Consider the following 22397-nt stretch of genomic DNA (forward strand, 5'->3'; position numbering starts at 1 on the left):
ACTCAACATTCTGTGCCTTGGTTTCCTCTGTGAAATGCTTGTGACAATAGCACCTATGTCACAGGTCGTTAAGAGGCTTCGTGTGGCAGGTGGGACTCATAACAGGCACGGCCATGGACAGCTGCCCAGTCTCGGCTACTGGTGTTCCTTCATTATTACCAGTGACCTTGTCACTGCTACTAAACAGAGAAGTAAATGAGCATTGTAAAGATATCACTCGGTTTAAATTTAACATTTACTTTTAGTACAATCCCAGTGAAAATTCCCATGGAGCTTTTTAAGTTAACAAAATAATTTTAAACTTTATGTGGAAGAATAAACTATAAGACTAGCCAAGGAAAATGCAGAAACTGCCTGAGCTGACTCTGGGATGAACAAAAATGCCATGATCATTCAAACAGTGTGTGACTGGTGTAACCGGCAAACAGTAATGAAATGGAGCCGCAAACAGAGCCAGACTCCGGTATGAACTTAGTGTTAAGTAAATGACCGTGCAGATCATGGTGCTGGGACAACTGGCTAACTGCCAGTTGAGGCACGGTTAAGTTTGATTTTTATCTTGCACTTTACAGTTAAACAAATTCCAGATGACCTGAAAACCTTAATGTGAACATGAAAATATAAAATTTCTAGAAAAGTAAATGTTTGCATAATTACCCAGGATATAAAGATGTTGAGCAAAAAGGGACTGAGCTCAAAGGGAAAATTTGATAGTGTAAGCACATGTTTTTAAATTCTGTTACCAGAGCCAACAAAAATCAAAAGGAAAAGGAAATAAAGGAAAATTATTTATAATACAGGGTCAAAAAGCTTAGTATAAAGATATCTACTGAAGTCAGGCATGTGAAAAAAAAAAAGGTAGAGAAAAAGGGCCACTGTGATGTCTTAGCAAGTAAAATTGCAAGCCTGATACCCAAGTTCAATCCCTGGATCCCACATGGAGAGACAGAAAACTGCTCCTCAGAGATCTCCTCTGACTTCCACACATGTGCACACAAATAATAAAATTGTTTACAAAAATCAAAGAAAAAAAACAAAAATAAGTGAAATATATGAAAAGCAGTGGTCCATAACCACATAGAGAGTGCTCAGTGTGTGAGCATGGGCGTGCAAGAGGAGGCTATCTTGGGTTTTCCTTTGGTTTTGTTCTTGACACAAGTTCCCATGAAGCTCAAGCTGGCCTTCAGCATACCATGTAGCCGAGGAGTGCCTTGAACTCTTAATCCTTCAGCCTCCCAAGTACTGGGATTACAAGCACGTGCCACCACATCCAGCTTCAATCGCTGATGTTGCTCTAGTGACCCCAGAAGAGTAACAAAACTCAGTGCCCAGAACTGGCCAGGATGCAATTGAATGGGGCTTTCACACATGGTCAGTGAAACACCAACAGAAATCTTAGAAGGCAATTCTTAAAATGAGAATTTTTACACACTTATTTTTATGAAGCAGAGCTGAGATTTAATAAAAACATTTTCATACATACATAAGCAGGAGGGTTAAGACAAAGAGAGGTGCTAAGAGGAAAGTAAGATGCACCCACAAGTGTGGAGGTGGGCTTCTCAAAGGAGAGTCTCAGAAAGTGAGACCCACCCAAGTGTGGGTGTGGATGGGCTCCTCCTTATGAGAGAGTTGCCTTCTATACATTCTTGACCCACGTCCTTCAAAGGAAATGGTTGGGAATTCCTGTTGTAGCAGTCCTCCACCTGAGTCACAACCCCTTTAGGGTCTAACGACCCTTTCACATGGGTCGCCTAAGACCATTGGAAATCACAGATATTTACGTTACAATTCACAACAGTAGCAAAATTACAGTTATGAAGTGGCAATGACGATGAAGTAGCAAACAAATAGTGTTGTGTGGGTCACCACACCGTGAGGAACTGGGTCAAAGGGTCGGAACATCAGGAAGGTTGAAAAGCACTGGTCTACAGAGACGTGGGTGACGTGGCTGTTTGTCATGCTCCTGTTCACGAGAGCACAGGAAGAGAGGAGACGGGGAAGGGAACACTTAAATAACAGCTTAAATGTTTCGTGGTAGATGAGCTGCATGTAAATTACAAATCACCCTCCCTAATTAGCTAATACTGTAGGAGAGTGACTAATGCGGGGGGAATGTTGCATCCTGTGTTAAAACAAAGTTACAAGCGATACATAGAAGCTGGGTTTGGATCTGGTTTTCTTCACACACATTCACGTGCAAACTTGGAAGATACACCTTGGAATGTTAGCAGCAGCCACCCCTGAATAGGACTATAGTAAATTTATATTTTCTTCCCCCTGTCTGTTTTCTAAGATTGCTACACAACCACACTTCCTCTGCAATTTGAAAAGAACTCATTAAGGTTGTTTTTAAGCCTAATTTATTTTTTTAATAATTATTTAGGCATAGCATACATGTTAAACTTAGCATTTTGTTGGCTTTCTAGTCACCAGGCTGAAGTCCCTCCTGGCCAAGAACATACCTTGGAAAGACCACAAATGTTATCAGTTTACCCTGGCTGCACATTCTCCTACTTCAGTATTCAGTGTGCTGTGCCCAGAGAAGTTCTACTTCCAAATGGAAACTCACTTGCCTAGAGATTAAAATGCTGAAATGGAGACACTAGGGTATGAGCTGAGAAACGACCCATTTTATGCATGGTAAATAAAAAATGGACAGTTTACTAATGCAATAATAAAACGCCTGCTAGCCTGTCCTTGTGCTGTGTGGCGGCAGCTAGAAACAAAGACGTTGGCGTTTTACAGACTCACTGCAGTTTACAAGGCTCGCTGTATGGCTTCACAGCCATGCTTTATTTTATATATAAAATGTTACTTCTCAGTTTGATATTTTATTTAACAGGCCTAGCCATGGCTTCTCTGTCCCTTTGAAGATACTTTCTCAAACAGGTAATTTGTAAGTTCCTCTAAAGAGGCTCAGCTCCCCCAAAGAAAAGACCCTTGTTTGAATGTAGATGCTTTTTAAACTTTGTCTTACTATCCAGAAACTATATTTCATCTCAGAAGACATCTGGGAGGCAGGGATGTTGCAGGCACTCAGAGGCAATCATCAGTGTGTCTGTGACAGCAGATAGAGGGAAAGGCAGAGGAAGAAGAAACCTTAAACTTCCCAACAAAAGCCTTCGCTGTGTGTTAGAGCATTGCATGTGCCGGTCAAGGGCATTGAATGCAATTTGGGTGAGTTCCTGAGGAGCTGATGTCCCATGAGAACGTCCCTCTGTCACTCAGAGACATAAGGACCCTCTGGGGTCTTGATTCTTCCCCCATGAAGCTTCATCTAAAAAGTAGCAGCTACTGACTGCTGAGCACCTAGCTGGTCTCTGTGCTGTCCACCTAGCTGGTCTCTGTGCTGTCCACCTAGCTGGTCTCTGTGCTGTCCACCTAGCTGGTCTCTGTGCTGTCCACCTAGCTGGTCTCTGTGCTGTCCACGTGCCCTTCTGTGACTCTCTTCCCCACGTCATCTCATTTTCAATATCACAGCCACGCTGGGAGGGAAGAGTTATCTGGGGCCTCATATTTGCTGCTGAAGAAACAACGTTAGATAAATGAAGTGCCAGAGGCCACTAGATGGCCAGGCTAACAACTTCAACGTGAGCCATCTCACTGCTAGGCTCTGGACCACTTCTCTGCTTTGCCACGAAACACGGATTCCCCCAGATCCCAAAGCCCCAACTCCAGTGCTCAGGTGCCTCAGAGGGATTAAATTGTTTATCCGATATCACACATAGGAGAGCTGAGATTTGAACCTCAATCCAGGGAAGGCAGATCCCGGGGTGCAGAGCATCGTTTTCAGTAGCTGGCAGTGTGACCATGGCACAGTCACACTGCTTCCCTGTTGCTTCAGCCTCAGGAGCCTCCCCTTCATGGCTTGTTCATCTCCGTCACCCCTGCTTTCAGATGGAGCTTGGCTTTTGTCCTAGGTTTGAAGTGGCTCCTGAGAGAGTATGTCACTACATGTTCACATCATTCAAACCCAGACACACAGCAGACAGGTTGGAATCTACCATGGGAATACGGATCTGTGAGGTTTGCCACCACAGAGACTTTCACAGAGACAGGGCGACAGAGATGCCTGCAAGTGCCTTCCTGCAGTCAGACTTGATGTGGGGCTACCAAGTGCTCAGTGGCTGCAATAGAAAATGGTAAGCCCTGCGTGGACTCAGGCACAAAACACTGTTTGTAGGCATTGTTGAGGCAAACTTTGTTTATGAGTTCCCTTGAAACCTGCCTTCACCTTACCCTCCTGCTTTATGTGAGAAGTTGGCATCCTCCTGCACTTCTGCACCAGGTGGCTGAACCTTCATGAACACTGCCCATATGTCACAGTGATGGATAGGAATTTGGTGCAGCCCTGCTCCTTTGTCATTTCCATAGAATGATCCATGAGAGAAGATCCTGAGCACAGAAACAGCTAGATCCTGGGAGCCCAGGCAGGCTGTTAGTCTGTGTTGTTTAAGTGTTTATTCAGCATTCATTTGGAGAGGTTGGGTTGGCTCTGCTGAGGAGAAGGCGTCAAGTATGCTCGTGGCTCACTCCCTGTGCATTTCAGTTTTGGCAACAACTTGCACACCACGACAGCACGTGCCATGCACATGCCACACAGCTCAGGTGTGGGCTAGGGCCCTCCTTCCCTCCTCTGCCCTGGGTTTTGGTGAAGATTTCATCCTTCAAGATCTTGCTGTGACCTGTGGCTTCAGGCTTTTGGGGTGGGCTTGCCTCTTAATCTCCAAAGGTAAACATTTTCCAAATCTAATTGTGCACAGCCAGAAGAGTTTGTGTGTCACAAGGCACATGCCTTGTGTGTGAATCCTCAGTTGTCCTTTATGGGGGAAAAACAAGGTTTTTAAAGTATATTTATTCTTAGCAAATTACAGCTGTCGGGAGTGCAGCAATGATCCTGACCTCGGGATTACAACATTTTAAAAGGCTGATTCTTCACTGAGAAGATAATTTGTATGTTTTACAAATGTCAACAGTCAAGAATTTTTTGGTGTGGATTTATAGAGAGGAGAAAATGCTTTGTGAGAACACTGGGCCCATTCCTTCATTTAGTTTTCTTGCAATACCCAAAGCTGCTCTAATAACTTCAGAGAGAGGTGTGTGCCAAATGCCATAAAGTTATGTGTAGTATGATCTTAATTCTATAAAAATACTACATAAAGAATGAAATATTATGCCCAAAGGCCTCCATGATGTTTATCAGCTGGGTGTGGTGGTTCACAACCTTAATACTCCTAGCACTCAGGAGGCTAACACAGGAAGGCCAGTCTAGGCTACCTCGTGAGTTTAAGGGCAGTACTGAGGTTTGAAGCTGATAATTCTTGTGGAGATGTCTATGCCATTTCTCATCTTGTCTCAGATGTTGTCAACTGTCCCCTTATGGGGCAACCCCCACACACACATACACATTTGAGAACTACTGTACCATACATGCGTGTTCTAATTATCCTATTTGGATATGTGGGTCTCATACATGTACACACACACACACACACACACACACACACACACACACACACACTATAATCCTGATAGAACTTGGTGGGCAAGTTGCAAGAGCCTCTCAGTTTACAAGCACTCTCACCCTGTGCTTCACAGATGGTGGACCTGGCAGCAGTCCACCTTATTACTGCAGATAATGTGTTGAGTGTTTATCAAATGCTAAACTTTTAATAATGATTCTCATTCAGATTTATAAAACAAGAGCTGAGTACTGTTGCCATCTTCTAGATGAGAACTCCAAGTTGTGAGCAGAGTAAAAGGCATTGCCCGGGGTTATATCCCCATGAGTGGCAGAGCTGTGATAGACCTCTGCAACTCAGCTCTTCATGTGCTTATGACTCTATCCTGCTCCAGCCTGCCCCAAGGAACAGGATGGGAAGAAAGAGAGCATAGCCATACCCTGGAGACCCATGTGCCAGAACTACTGGCTTACTAGTGCACTGACCCAGGACACTTGCCTCAAACCTTTGGCCAAACTCATCTTCTGGTCTTACAGCTTCTGGCTATTGAGGGCTCCATGAAACCCTCCAGCTCCAGGCCAGGATGGTTAGATAGCTCTGGGTCATGTGTAAGCACCAGGTTGGCCCCCAGTTCTACCACTTAGAAGGCATCTCCCCGTTCCTGCTGAGCACAGGACATTGAGGCACACATAGCAGGTTCTGAAGTCTTCACCCACATGCAGTTACTGTCTCTCCACATTAGGTTTTGACTCCTCTTCCTCTTCCCCTTGACTTCACCACTGCTGTTCAGCCTTTCTTAGTAGAAGTCATGTTCTGCTTTCACAGTGTCTGCTTTGTCCCATAAAGCAGGACTGACGTCTTCTGCTGGAATCCTGAGCTGTCATCCCCCCATCTATGAAAACCTTTCAGCATAGGGCCCCACACTCAACACTGCCCAGTAGTGGACCTCTCTCTCTTCTCAGTAGTGGGTCCCATTGAGTTCATAAATGACAACTGAGGTAGCAAGACACTTGGCCACCTCCTTTCAGCCTGTGGCTCCATAAAGCTCCACCCAGATGCTTTGAATTTCACCAACTTAGGGCGCCCCTGACTGTACTTTTCCTCAAAGCTGTTAGTTCATGAATGTGGGGAGCAAGGGGGGTGTTCAGCCAGACTCTAGCTTCTTCTCTCCCTTCATTTGGACCCATGTTGACAAACCAGCTGATAATTTGGTCCTGAACCTTTACATTGGCTCCGAGAAACTGTGAAAATGCACCCTAGACCCAGGGGGCCCTGGCAGCAACAGCTGGCAGCCCAGGCAAGCTCTTCAGCCCTCCTACCTCATGCAAATAGCACAGCGGGAATGCAGACTCCTTTGGGGGGCTTACATCAATTCTCAGAGAGTTAGGTAAGACTAGGGACTATTTTTCTGTTTATTTTTGCCAGAATACATATTTATAGCAAGAAAGGGTTGCCAGGACTTGGAAAGTATTTGAATTATTTTATCAACTTTAAAAAGAACCCACTGATTGGTGTTTGGATTGGCTAATGAATTTTAATCTTGGTTTTATCCCAAATCCATAGTCACCGAATTGTAGGGAAGAATACTAAGACCTTCTCCCCCAACCTGAAGTATGTTATACTGTTAAATGAGACCCTGGAACTAGGCTCATTTCTATGTGGGTCCAGATTCTTAGTTCACTGCTGTTAAAGTGGGACCTCCAGGGAGACTCCTGAGGCTCCGTGTGGCTCTGAGACTCCTCATCCTCTGCCCTGAAAAGTGTGCTCACTGCTGGGGGCCAGCTCTGCCTATTCAAGGTCTTAATCATTTCAACAAAACAGAAATTTGAATTCCAGCTCTGACCCTTCTAGTATTGTAGCACTAACTCAACTAACTAGCATTTGGGATAGTTAGCATTTGTGAGCCCCAAACTGAGTGTGGAACCATAAGACTTCAGCTGTTCAGTGTTGAGCAAAATCATCATAAATTGGTTTGTGTGTATACAAAGGATGGGTGAATCCTTATGCATATTTATTTAGCTACACACACACACACACAAAATTTCTCCAAAACTCTAGCATCTAAACGATGTTAGTATGGTTGGACAATGTGAATAAGCAGTTGGGCATTTTGAAAGTTGTGATTTTCACATTTGCCGTGGATTTTCAAGGCTAGGGTACCATGTAATAAAGTGGAGGGAAGCTTCTTGAGTCCTTATTGAGTCTCAAGTACCATGCTTTGTGCTTTAATTCATTCTTATTTATTTGCACACGACAGCACGATGTTGTCATAGTCACCATCTGTAGATGAACCTGACCCTAGTTACACACTAACCAAAGGAAAACCTGGGCTTTGAACCTGAATCTGTCAGGCCAGCATCTCCTCTGTTCTCCTCACACCTGTACCCGGCTTCCAGGATGCACACCTCCCAGACTGCACCAGCAGTTCAATGTAATGATATTCATTGATTCTTGAATCCTGATTTAAGTTAAATTTCTGCCTGATTATCAGACTCCTGCAACCAAAGATTTAGGCTAATATGTCATAGGTGTGTTTAGAATTCTGAAATACCTGTATTCCAAATTCATCAAATAAAACTTCTAGTCTCCAACTCCCACCCCTCTCTAATTTTCTCCCTGGTTGCAAACAAAACCATGCAGAGTGCCCCAAGCTCCTGGTCTCCATTACTGCTTTTTACTCGGTGCCAGTGAGCGGTGAAGTGAGATGGCCACCCAGTGTGCAGAGAAGCAGGGCCCGCATTGTCCTCGGAATGGATTATGGCCCCATAAACAGCACAACACACTGGCGTTGGCAGAGGCTGCCGTGGGGCTGGCACTGCCCCCAGACCAGGCACGGGCCCCTCTGTGGCAGAGGAGGAAGTCTATGCCCTGCTTCCCAAGTGGCCATTCCAGGAAGGAGTCAGATGACTTGAGTTATGGAAACCAAATGGCCCTCCTTTGTTTAGAGAGAGAGGAAAAACGCCACTCATTTTTGTGGTAAAGTGAAAACAGGCTCCAAACCAAACAGTCCCTCTCAGAGCAGAAAATGTCAGCTCTCCGGAGCTAGCCCACAAGCCTCCCAGCCTGGGTTCAACCTCAGGGACATCAGAGCTGTACCCCAAGCAGCCACAGCCCTCCATCCTCCCGTCTGCTTAGCCCCAGACATATTTGGTCTCCCAAACAGGAAAGGAAGATGAAAAGAGGAGGAGAATTAGAAACGTCCTGCTGCCAAGGCCACTGTCGGCCTCCCGCCCCTCATTAGCTAGGACAGGAGCTCACAGGACCGGTGCTTGTAGCCCTTGCAGGGCCCTGACTGCCTCACTGCTAGGGCACCTCAGAAGCCCTCCAGCTCTAACCACAGCATGCAGCCTAGAGTCACAAGGCCTTCTGGGGCTCCCCTGTGGCTGCCTGTGGCTCTGCGGGAGGGGGGGGGGGGTTGCACCACAGGTACTGTGTGCAAAAGCTGTGGATAAACCACAGCCCCAGGGAAGTAAGGACAAGTTCTAGTCAGCCATGTCTGGTAGTTTGGCTTAGTCCCTCATACAGACTTCCCTGGAGCCAGAAGTCTCTCCGTGAGGACAGGGTGCTGCAGAGTTTGAGTCTGAGCTTGGCTTTGCTTCTTATCGCTGTGCAGTCAAGATGGTACCCTGTCTTTCTGAACCTCCATTTTTGCATCTGAAATATGATCCTGGGATGGGGAGGTGGCTCAGTTGGTACAGTGCTCCGCAGAAGCATAAGGACCTGAGTTTGAATCCCTAAACACCTACATATGAAAAAGAAATAAATAGCCGGGCACAGCAATGTGTGCCTATCATCAATCCCAACACTAGGAAGGTAGAGCCAGGAGGATAACCAGGGCTTGCTGACCAGATGGCCTTGCTGAATCAGGAAGACCCAGGTTCACTGAGAAAACCTGTCTCAAAAACTAAGATGGAGAGCCATAGGGGACGACCCCCACCACCACCACCACACACACACACACACACACACACACACACACACACACACACACACACACTCTCGAGGTAGGGAGAAAACCTGAGACACCTTCCTGCCTTAGCTCCCAAGGCTGTTACTAGCTGAGTGCTATCAAGGCAGCAAGCAGCTTATTGGCTAAGCATCCAGACCCTGCAGCCATCTGCCCACAAGCCATCTAAGAAGGAAGCAGTGATTCAGCTAGCCGGGTGAGTCAGCAGGCTCCAGGGATCTGCCTGTCTCTGCCTCCTCAGTGCTGGGATTTCAAGTGCCTGCCATCCTGCCTGGCTTTTAGATGGATGCTCAGGATCTGAACTTGGGACCTCATGCACAAAATACTTTATCAGCTAGCTGTCTCCGCAAAGGCTATACTTTGTACTAAAGATGAGTGTATTGAATGACTTTCTCCTGCAGACTCTGCAATTCACACAGACCTTCTACCTGAGGACACACTACCCTAGGGCTGAGCCCCAGCTCATGCCAAGCCCCATCTCTTCCCAGTTCCCCAATTAAACACAACTCCTATTTGGGTTTTCCTGAAACCTGACCATAGGGTCATGGAAGCAGGCCCACCTTCTAAAACTCAGGGGTACTTTGGTGTACACGCTTGTGTTTGCCAGCGCATCTTCTCCATGGAGATGGCCTCCCTCAAACTGGTCGGAGATGTGAATCTCCTTAGAACCCTTCAGCTATCCCTAAGAGAAAAGGAAACTCAAACTATGTTGTAAGAGGGCTATCTCAGCTGGACGTGGAGCCAGGAGACCAGCATCAGGAAGGAGGCCTTGAGTTCTCGTCTAGTGGATGCTACCACACATGTTGGGGTGCTACTGTGTGTTGGGGGGTCTAGCACATATGTCAGCTTTCTGCTGCTCTGACAAATACACAAGGTAAACAAGAAGAGAGATCGATTCTTAGAAGTTTCAGTCCATCGAGTTGGAAGGGAGTGAAGGAAAAAGGTTCCTCACCTCATGGCATCTGTATTCAAGGACTTGAATAACTTGCTCAGGGTCCCACACAGATATATAGATATATATAGAGAGACGGACAGAGACAGAGACAGAGATACAGACAGAGAGTACACTACCAGAAAGAGAAGAAAGAGAGTGCTACCAGAAGGGCTAGGGCAATATCAAGCCTTAGAGACAGCCCCTCAGTGATTACCTCCCCCGGCTAGGCCCCACCCCCACCAGCATGGTACTTGGTTTCAACAGTAAGCCCTCAGGGGACATTTTATATTCCAACCATAACTCAGTGCAAGAGGAGTTTTTCATTTCACACAGTTCTCTGTTTTCATCGGGTCCCTCTGGACTTGGTTGGTGACCTCCGAAGACACTGAGTTGGAAAACATGACCTTGCAATTTCCTTTTTGCAGATGAGAAGCCCTTTGCTGTGGAAGACACTTACTTGCTGTGCCCAGCACCCATCTTAAAAGAAGTTGGCATGTAAGTTTCCATCGGCCACAGAGTTCTACAGCCAGGGAAGAGGAGGCAGAGAGGATAGAGGGACAGCGATCTCTTTTGTCACTGTAATAGTGGAATCTTTCTCTAGATTCTTCCAATGAGGATGGTGCCAAAGCTATGGCAAACCAGCCACCAGGAGGGTGATTGAGTATCTCCTTCATCCTCTGCAGTTCACAACAATGAGCACTCCCATTCAGGCTAGCTAGAAGGGTTTAAATAACTTGCTCAGGGTCCCACAGCAACCGGTGGAAGAGTCTGGGCTCAAGCCTGGGTCTGCTGACTCAAGCCCAACCACATTTCTAGAAAGTTCTCACATGCATTACATCACTCTGTCATCATGTGTGCCCTGAAAAGTGGCTGTTCTCTGTCACCTCAAGACAAGGAAGCTCAGAAAGGTGAATAAGTGCCATGGCTGGTTCATGATCACCGTTCTCAGTCCTCCACAGAGCCTCGGGTGTTCACCCACACTCCCTGAACTCACATGCAGCGAACATCTCATGGTGCCATTAAAACAAGTACTGGCGAGATGTCCATACAAGAGACTCAACACCCTGAGCTACATACAATAGGACTGTGGGGCCCAGCAGAGAGCCCAGACGATTTCAGAGACCAGAAAAGAGCCTCTCCAAACCATGCCTACCAGTCTGGAGATGGCTTCCAAGGAAAACATTAAATTCTTCTTTCATTATTTGTTCCAACTGAGACCTCCAACTGAGTGTCTGCAGTAGCCTGTGACACTGGGGCCAGCCCGCAATCATATAGCGTGACCTGAGTTCTTATCTCAGTGAGACTTTACGGACCGAAGCCTGGAAAAGACAAACCAATCTGTCCACAGCTATATTTCCGTGAGTCTTACAGGGATCCACAAAACTGCCCCATAAGACCACTGAGTCCACATTAGTAAGAGCTGAGCATGCAGCCTACAGTTTGTCCGATTATCCCTATTGACCTGGATGGCTCTTAAGAATGCTTTATCTAACAGGATGTGGTAGCACACAACTTTAATACCAGCACTCAGGAGGCAGAGGCAAGTGGATCTCTAAGTTCAAGGTTAGCCTGGTCTCCAGTGCTGCGTTCCAGGACAACCAGGGCTTCATGGAAGAACCTTGTCTCAGAGAAAGAAAGAAAAGAAGGGAGGGAGGGGAGGGAGGGAGGGAAGGAGGGAGGGAGGGAGGGAGGGAGGGAGGAAGGAAGGAAGGAAGGAAGGAAGGAAGGAAGGAAGGAAGGAAGGGTTTATCCTATCACGAACTATAGCAAACAGATCGAATAGACAGGCTTTCCTTGTCCGTTGCAGTTTACTGCAATGCAAAGTTACCATCCCGCCTTGACACATCAGCTGAGCCTATCCCAGCATCCCTTGGATGTCACAGGTGTGTGGCCCTGAGAGACTGTCCTCTGCATGCTACAAGGAAGACTCTCAGGCCCCACAGGGAAGGAATCGAGCTCTGTCTGGCTCTGGACGCTGCTGCTCACAGCATGCCGTCCTAAGTGCATCTGGTTCTCTCGTCCTTGCAGGAAAGCGGCCCTGCAGGTCAGCATGAATGACGGCCTGTCCTTCATCTCCAGTTCCGTCATCATCACCACCACACACTGCGTAAGTCAGAGCCTCCCACCTCATCGCCATTATCTTTTCCAACTGCTCTTCCCAAAGCCCAGCCTTCCCCAACATCAAACATGAAACGTTTTCTGAGTCTTGTTCTGTCCGCCGAGCCCTGATGCCAGCTGGGTCAGGGTGTGGTTTACTGTGGATCAGTGATGCAGGTGTCCGGCCCTCGGGTTCTCTGTCTCTGGGACTGGGGAGGAGCCCTGGTTGTACCGGCCTGCACAGGCGACAGGATTGGCAGTAGTGAGGGTGGGCCCCTGGGTCAGACACACTTGTGACCGGGGAGATAGGAAGGAACTGGGCAACACAGAAAATGTGTCTTAAAGAGTTTGGGTGTTTTGTTTTCTTTCATTTTAAGGAGCAGGAAATGGGTACCAACTAAAGAAAGGTATAGAATTTATAGAGGACCTATTATTTAAGGATGGGAAAAACGGAAACTTGTTTATGTGATTGTGGGGATAATCTAGGGGAAAATGGAAAAGTGATAAAGCCAGGGAGCGAGATGGACCGGGCCTTGCATTAGGGACACAAAGTATTCGCTGCTGGCTCCTACAACACAGATCCCTCCTGTCAGGCCGTTTTCATTCTGACTACCCCTAAAATCACCTGAGGAGCTGTTTTTTTTTTTTTTTAATGTAACCCAATAAATCAAAAATATATGTTTAAGAGAGAGGGAGTGTGTATGTGACACCTTCACCTCATGCTACACTGACTGAGCATGCACCCTGGTGTTGGTGATCCCAAGGTCCTCTGAGGAGGTAATGTGGGGAGGGGGCGCTTGACAGAGGACGCTTGGGCCTATGAAGTCCCTTCTGACCAGGGTCACTGTCTCAAAGCTCAGCCTACCTGGGCAGTTGGGGCTCAGTTCACTCATCTTAAGAAGCCATCTCCTAATGGGAGTGTTTCTAGCACCACCTACATCTAAATATTCGTTCTTTAACTAAGTGCATGCTCGCCATTTGATCTTTCTAGCAATGAAGGAAGTCAGTGAGTATATTTACAAAGGTCAAGCCTGGTTAACCATTGGAAAACATGTTGATAGAACTCTTTAGTAATTGGTGTTGTGTCCTTAGTAGTGACAGTTGAGCCATGAAGCCAAATGAGGCAAAAATGATTTACCTTATAAATGCACAGGAAGCCGAGTTTCAGGATGGACATGACTGTCCTTCCTAATTCCTGCTTAGAAGCATTCTCCACCCTGTGGAGCTAATAATTATTTATTATGTCTGACCACACCACAGACAGATAGTTATTGCCCTTGAGACCACAAGGACAAGGGAAATTGGAAAGCGAAAGTCTTAGGCCTGGCCTAGCCTGTGGTATGAAAATACAAGACTGCTAATTTAAATTTGAGCCTCTGAAGAAGAAAGGACGGCCTCACCAGTGGGTTGCAAAGTTTAAATAACTCCCAGGAAAGGTCCACCGCGTCTTCTCAATTCACTCCAACCTCCGTCAACATCTCAAATGCCTTTCTCCATTACGTCACCAAGTTTCCTGTTCAATGGACTCTTGATTTAAAAAATCACTCTCCAATATATTCTGCATCATTTCCTTCTCCTTGAGATTGTTCTGTTAGCCTATAAGAAAATTATCACCACCCTAATATTTGAGATACAAGTCCATTCGTTGACCTACTCACAAACAGTCATTGGTTATAAGATGCTCCCTCCTAGGTACTTAGAATACATCACTAGACAGAGAGTGGGAGATACACAATGACCAGTAAAGAGAAGAAATGTTCCCATGCTACATTAAAACTTAATATACATGACAGGGAAAAACTAAATAAGAGAACTGGGTACTGCCTCGTTGAGTGTGCTCCAATGCAAACACTAGAGGGACACACTGAGGTGGCACTTGAGTAGAGCCCCGATAGTGAGGAAGTTAACTATGAGGCCACAGGAGGCTTCGGGAGGGTGCAAAGCTTCAAACCAAGAGGCCTAATGTCAAGACCTTGAGGCCAGAGACCTCTGGCATCTGAGGCCAAGTGAGAAGGGAAGCAGTAGGTCTCTGCAAGGGATTAGATGAAGACAGCAACAGTCAGTGAGGTGACCAGGGACAGAGGATGGGGGGCTTTGTGAGAACTTGGGCTTTGGAGGAGAGGAGCTGCCAGAAATGACTTGCATTTGAAAGCTCACTCTGTGGAGCGAGCCAGCGGGCAGACTGGGAACGGCAGGAGCAGCATGGCTGTTGAGGCCGGTTCTGTATTGAGTCAGTGGCATGGGAGGGAAGATGATGGGTTTCCTGAAATATGGAACTTTAGAAAAGAAGGACCAGAATGTCCCCAAGAGCCAGACCTTGTATCTAAAAGGATGGCATGACCACTGGCAGGCAGGCAGAAAGCAGAGCAGGAGACCTGAGGGTGAGGGGAAATCGGGACATCCATTTTTGCTGGTGACTCATTGTGTAGCCTTGACTAGGTTGTTTATCCCTCTTATACTTCTGTTTCCTAACCAAGAGAAAGAAGATGGTAAGAGTTTACACACTGACGCTGTTGCTAGTGTTACATAAAAGGTCTCTGTAACGTGCAGAGGGCTGCCAGTTAGTCAGCACTCAGTGTTTTGTCATGGAAGCTTAAACAAAACTTCTGAGCTAGCTGGGTGGGGTGGTGCATGCTTGTAACCCCAGCTCTCCGGAGACTTAGGCAGGAGGATCTTGAGTTCAGAGTCAACCGAAGCCACACATACAGTTTGAACTAACTGATTCTCTCTAGAGAAATGGGTCCCCTATCCTGGGTCCCATGGTAACAGAGGGACTCTTTGGAGAAGAGACATGTCCATGGTGGTATACACACTTGTCACTCACCCACACTAAAGTGATGTGAAGGAGACAGACAAGATGGCAGAACTCTCCCAATTCAAACATGGAGCTCCAGTCCCCACCAGGCCCAAGCAGAAGCTCAGAGTAAACACTAAAACTGCCCAAGGTGGAAGACATGGTCATCCAGGGGTGACAAAGTCTCAGGCTAGTATTTGTCTAGAGGACGTGGTTTTTAGATCAGAAAGATCCCTGGGGCCTGAGCAAAAGGTTAGCCCTGCCCATGCCTGTCACAGCCTGCCCAGCTCATCACCTGGAGGCAAAATTCACTTTAAAATATGAAGCTAAGATTTGTCTCGCTTTATTTGGTGCCCATTTGGACAAGTGTGTCCCAGCATTTCAAGAGCCACCGTGAATAACTAGTGCCCTGGCTAGAAGCAGAAATTCCATGCAGTTTTATAGGCTAGAGATTTTTTTCCACTCAAGCACTAAAAGATTCTACACTCAGGGTAAACTTGGCAGAGTTGCCCCGCTATTGAAAGCGTCAGCATTCAGTCCCCTTCCTCACATTTCCAGCACACCTCAATTGGGTTGTCTAGCCAGACACTCTTTCCTCCCCAAACTGTAGCCTGAGGCTGAGAAAAAAAAAATCACTGATTTGGTACAATACAAAGCAAGTTTTGGGACTTCGAGGAGCTTTCCTTGACGATTATCTCCTTTTAAATAAATATTTTACAAGTCTATCATGTTTTACCCAAAGAGGACAGAATTCAGGATGCTGTTCAACCAACATTTCTTAAATGGCTACTGAATATCCGGTATCCCTTGAACAGTCCACAAAGTTGCTGTTGGAGGAAGGAGTCCGCCAGACTTGTGTGTAATGAAGAAAGGGGGTAGGGGACTGGAAGACAGCTCAGTCGGTCAGTGCTTAAGTCTGATCCCTACATCCACCTTTAAAAAGCTAGGTGTGATAGTGCACACTTGTGATCCCAGCTTGGGGCGGTGGACACAGGAGACCCCTCAAGATTACTCACCAGTCAGCTTGGCCTACTTTGCAAGTTCCAGGTCAATGAGAGGCACTTTCAAAAAGAATGCAGGATACAGCACCTGAGAAACGGCCCCAGGGGGTGTCCTCTGGGCTCTGTACATACCCACACATGTGTGTGTACATACCCGCACACATACGCATACACAGAGAGAACAGGGTTGCGTGAGTCAGGTGTAAATGCTGTAGGATTTCTGAAAGGACGAAAGAAGGGGACCGAAAAGAGCCATGGAATGTCCCTGGAGGAGGTGATGCCAAGTGGTGATCTTGGGAATGATGATTACAGGGGAATGCCTGGGCAAAGGCTCTGCCCCGGGGAGAGACGGCCTTTGCAAGGGCTCGGGCCCCTGGCAGACCTGTGACTGGGTTTGTTCCCCTCGGCTTGTTCCATGACTGCTGCCTTTTCACCGGGACCATTTCTCAGCTTTACAACTGCTCCTTTCCAGGACACGTGCCCACCCTTGGTCTTGTCGCCTAGTAAGTGACACAAGGTCAGACTCACTGCTGCCTCACTGTGAGGGTTTCTTTGCGTTTCTTGCCAGGGTTGTAAAAGTCACAATCTCCAAGGAAAGGTGAGAAACATAAAACTATACCTAAGGCTCTAAGTCTGATTAACCACTAAATAAACGGGGAATACTCTTCCATTCTCTCCCTAGTTTATATGAAAAAGAGCCTAGCTAAAAACAGTAATTAATAATTTAGGAAAACCCACGTGGTGTCACTGGTCAGATAAATTCCTTTTTTTTTTTTTCAAAATGAAGATAAAAATACAATGATCTCCAGCTTCAGATATCAAAGCAAGAAACCCTGGGTGTTGTGGGTATGGCATGATGTACTGTGGTTACAGAATAAGGAAGGGATTCATTCACACTATTGATCAGAAGCCCCCCCCCATGTCCAAAGTCGGGCGTGGTGATACACACCTGTCAGCCCAGCCCTGATGAGACTGAGGCAGGAGGATCAGGAGTTCAAGATCATCCTCAGCTACATAGTGCATTCAAGACCATTCTGAGCTATATGAGAATGTGTTTAAAGTAAAACAAAACAAACAAAAAACCCAGCCCCACCACTCTGGAGCGTGATCATGGCAGGTGATCTAACTGTTCTCAGACTCCATATTGCGTGGCTGTAATTGGGATAATGGCAACATGTTTAAGGGACTGGAAAGAATGATGTCTTCATTAGTTCATTGACACATCTCCCAACCCCCTTGCAAGATCTGCTGCACGTGCCCCATGGCAGGCAGCCTTTTCTGTCCCTGATAAAGAGGCACGCTCCCTCTCTTAGGGTATAATGAGCCTGGATTTTAGGATCCGGAGGAAAAACCTTTGAAGATGTTGTTTACAAGATAACTAGGGGCAGGACACCAATAAATCCGGTTTACTGATAAGTCAAACAAGGCAGGGCTGCAGTCTTCCTTTGCTACTTTGGTCTAAAAATGTTTCCTCAGTGCAGGAATAAAGTAAACAGTGGCCTTAGGGCAGCGGTCAAGCCGCTGGAAGCAGGAGAAGCCGTGTTCCCTAGGGCAGCCCTGCTTCCGTCATCTCTGAAATCCCCGCCACTCTTCCCTTTCTGTGGATACGCTCCAGCTTCCAGCTTCTTCCCTAAGGGACTTATTCATTAATGTTTATTACAGTCACTTATTAATGTGAGGGACATATGATGATGGCTTTTAAGAGATGCTTCTCTCCTTCCACCATGTCAGTCCCAAGATCAAACTCACGCATCCAGGCTTGGTGACAAGGGCCTTAACCAGCAGAGACATTCTGCTGGCACCCCCACCCCCACTCCAATTTTAATCATTTTATCCTGAATCCAGACTGTGAAGATCTTCACAACCAACTCCAGGCTCAGTGAGTAACCCAGTCTCAAATAAATAAATAAATAAATAAATAAATAAATAAATAAATAAATAAATAACATGGCTGGAGCTGGAGAGATGGCTCAGTGGTTAAGAATACTGACTGCTCTTGCAGAGGTCCTGAGTTCAATTCCCAGCACCCACATGGTGGCTCACAACCACGTATAACAGGATCTGATTCTTCACAACAGGTGGTATTTTTCTATAAATATATATCCGAGTGTGTGTATGTGTGTGTGTGTGTGTGTGTGTGTGTGTGTGTGTGTGTGTGTGTACAACAGAGACTGAGAAAGAGATCTTCAATGCCTCCTCCACTATAAAGAATTGTCTGGCTCAAAGTGTCCATAGTACAATGGTTGGAAAACTCTAAGAATCAGAATTAGCCCAGGAGTCTACATTTTTAACAAGCCAGTCAACAAGACTCTACCTTCATATCCACCTAATTCTTACTTTGTCATCCAAAGTTTAAAAAAAGAAAAGCCACTAAAATCCATTTAAGAAATAGGAGCTCTTCTCTTGACTCAAGCCTAGTCCATTCATGTAAGAGTCCCACGGCCTTCCATTCATGTATGAGTCCCACAGCCTTCCATTCATGTAAGAGTCCCACGGCCTTCCATTCATGTATGAGTCCCACAGCCTTCCATTCAAAGCCTATTCTGTACGTTCCTTTTAGAGTCCTCTATCTGATATAAATATAGGTATTTGCCCAAGTGGACAATCTGCCTTGCTGAGGCTGATCAGAAAGGGATGTGCCAGACAGAGGCCACCGTGGCTGCAGGTGTGACTACAGAAAGGACAGGGACCACTGCCAGACAGAGGCCACCGTGGCTGCAGGTGTGACTACAGAAAGGACAGAGACCACTGCCAGACAGAGGCCACCGTGGCTGCAGGTGTGACTACAGAAAGGACAGGGTTCACCGCCAGACAGAGTCCAACCAGGCAGTCTCATTTCCTATGTCAATTCAGATCTGTGACCAATAGCTTTAAAAAGACTTAGGCACACACAGGTTCAGCTTGGTTTTATGGTCAGCTCTCTAGGTAAACAGATGCCTGGCATAGCCACCATTCCAAAGCTTCTTCAGTTTCACCAGCCGGGTAGGGATGGAGTCCAGTAGCCTGGACTGAGTGGCAAGCTCATCTTCCAACATAATAAAAAAAGACTGTGCACTCTTTAGAGAATAAATGAGAGCAGACATTTTCCCTTCTGTTTTCCAAGGTCAAGTAAACAGTCCATCCATCAAAACATCCATCAAAGTCTGCCTTTGTGATGGATCATCCACACTGCAGCTAGCAGCAGAGGGACCTCCCTGTGAAGGAACCGAGTCCAAGGAAGAGGCCACCGTGGCAAACGAAAACAGAGATAGCCTATTAGGACCAGTGTGTGTACAACCAGTACTGTGGACAGAGGGTCAGAGAGTCTGGGAACAGCAGCCAGCCCCTGACCTCCAGAAGCTATGACACAAATGCTCTGGTGGGAAGACACCCTAGAGGTACACATTGTGCAGTTCGGGGTGCAGTAAGACATAGGGCCTGCAAAATTCCCCCACTAGTTCTAAAGACTAGACACTTCCACGTCTGTGCATCTTTAGATGAATAATGAATTAGCACAGACACACCACATCTGGGGTTACTTTCCAACCAGCCACTCAGTGGCCTTCCTGCAGAGCAAAGCCGACAGCTCCTTCCAGAAACACTGGGAGAATGTGCCAGAATACATATGCAGCTTGCCTACGAGTGCCTTTCACCTCAATAAGAGGTTCCCCCAAATAGATACCTCTGGAGGATGGAGGCCCTTCTAAATGCCAAAGAAAGGCAGGACCAGGACTCAAGCTCCGACTTCCCCTACAGGTTTTTACAGACCAACAGCATCCCACCTTGTGCCCAGCTCTCTCCCACACCCACCTCTCTCCTTAAAACTTCACATCAGCTGGAAGAGTAAGGGAATTCTGCACAGGAGGAGAGGTAGAAAGGGACCTTGAGAGGGACTCTGTGACAGAATGTGGAGTTTCGGCAAAGTGAAGCCATAGAAAAGGAGCCCAAGGCATTGCTGTGGAAGCTTGTCCCAACCTTGCATGCTGCAGACGTGCAGACTGTAACCAGGGGTGTGTTAATGGGGAGACCACGCTTTGTGCACTTGGTCAGCCAAAGAAAGGACAAGCCCTCGTTTACTTTCCATTATTTAGCCGAAGGAGCTCAGTGCCTAGGGTGACCAGTCTGCAGCCCTGAGGCACGAATGGGTGGATCCTAGACCTTCATCCTCAGCCTTGACAAAGGATGGCCAGTTACACACTTTGGATCACTCTATTATAGGTGGTGTGAGTTGAGAAAACAGGGGAAAGACTTGCATGGAGAGGACACTAAAAGTAAGAGCAGCCTTGGACCAGATGAATCTGTTGCCATCCTGATACTGGCCGTGCGGTGTTAGACTTGGGATAATGTGCTCTTGCACTTGGGCTGTGGTCTCTGCGTGACTGGCCTAGTGATGTGTTTTCTGAAGACATTCTGACTTCTGGACACAGTAAGGAAGTGTGATTCCTAAAATGAAGGAGGTGATGGGCCTTTAGAACCTGACCAAAGTTTGAGTTTAGTGTTCAGTGTCAAGAGTGCTCTTCAGAATGAGCCCAGAGAAGCTGGATGAAGAGAAACATCACAGAATCTATTGTATTGTGCAGACTGTGGAATTGGAGCTTGTTGGTCTGGAAACACATCTGCCACAGAGAGAAAAGACCATTCTAAAGCAGGTGTGGAGGTGTCTGTCTCAGGTGGGAGTGAGCTCTCTGTCATGGTTCTATCCAAGCGCAGGTAACTGGCAGCTTGGCAGAGTTCTGTAAAGGCCATTTGGCATCAGATCAGTGACTGGGCTGGCAAAACCAACAGATGCCTGCCACGGCCGCGAGTCTGCGAGAAGTCTGCACGTGAGCCGAGAAGGGTTAACACAGCGCTCCAGAGTGTAACGGATGAGCCTGGCTTTTACATTTAGGAAATAAATTTGAGAGACCTTTGCTGTTGCTGTTGGAGAGGCTTCCCCTGTGAGATGCAGGTCAGCCAGCCTGCACCTCGCACACGTGAGGTCATGTTTCAGCCACAGTGATCCGAGCACACCTTCTTGTTTCCAAGGTATGCCACCCGCAAGACAGCGCTCCTGTTTACTCAGCAGTCCCCTGAGAGCCACCCAAAACTCAAGGCTTTGTTTGGTTAAGCGATGTCCTGTTTTTTTAAGCTACTTTAATAATATACCTGTGGTCCGCTGCATCATCATCAAGAGAGGGCAGAGGACCGCAGGAATACAGGAGTGCCGAGCTCGGATCTCAAATACTGCTTACAAACTGAAATAGAAGGAGTCTGCCAGCACCTCTGTTTTGATAACCCTCAGATGCAGAAAAATATATTAAGATGTTTGGGAGGACTCAAGCTGATTTATTTTTCTTGGACACTTGAGTGATTGACTCTTCAATATTTTATCTCTACGTATTTTAAAGAATGTTTGCCTCGAGTTTGAAATTTCCTTGTTTTGAGAGTTGATGAGAGAGAAAAAAAAATGTCTTTCTGAAACTATGCTTTGGAAAACTCTGAGATACCCACAGAGTGAATGGTAGAAATACAAGTTAAATCCAATAGTCTAGAAATAAAATGGATGTGGTGGGACAGACTCAGCCATTAGTAAACACAGAATGGTGGCTTGTATGGTCAAACCACCCAGCTCTCTGCTATTTGCGATAAGACCACATTCCATAAAACATAAAGATAAAGGTTGAAATGAAAATATGAGAACAGTTATATTAAGCAAAAAGAAAAAGAAAACTAGTGTGGCTATCTAATGAATGGAAGATTAAACTGTATAGCAAAAAGAAGAAGGAGAAGACAGTGATAACATATTACTGTTATGATGACCAAGAATAATGTAGTGGTTCACCCAGAAGTTCCCATGATTCTGGCCTTCATATAATGACACACCCATGCCACGTAGAAAGCAAATCTGAGAAAATGGCAAAGAGAAGTTTATGGACCCACCACCTTCTATTCAGAGGAGATTTATATGCATCTCTCAGTAATTAATGGGTCAGCCATCAAAAAATTAATAAAATATAAATGATTTAAATAATGCAGTAAAAAATAGCTGCTGGACAGATTATGGATCCAGAACAAAGTCCTAAATAATGATTAGAATTTTAGGGCTGTATGAAATGAGAAGTTAAATAGTTAGAAATGTCTTGCTTTGGTTAGGATATCCACACACACTGTTTTCCCCATATTT

The 22397-nt window shown here is 46.3% G+C and overlaps 1 protein-coding gene across 1 annotated transcript in view; it reads left to right on the plus strand.

Annotated features, from left to right (window-relative positions):
- The window catches only part of Antxr1 (ANTXR cell adhesion molecule 1), a 169569-nt gene that overhangs the window by 83265 nt on the left and 63907 nt on the right, over positions 1-22397 (plus strand). The window contains 2 exon segments of the mRNA XM_059257085.1: positions 10789-10858; positions 12392-12470. Coding sequence (XP_059113068.1) covers positions 10789-10858; positions 12392-12470 — 149 coding nt within the window.

This window comes from Peromyscus eremicus, chromosome 3, assembly GCF_949786415.1.
Source record: "Peromyscus eremicus chromosome 3, PerEre_H2_v1, whole genome shotgun sequence".
Lineage (NCBI taxonomy): Eukaryota > Metazoa > Chordata > Mammalia > Rodentia > Cricetidae > Peromyscus > Peromyscus eremicus.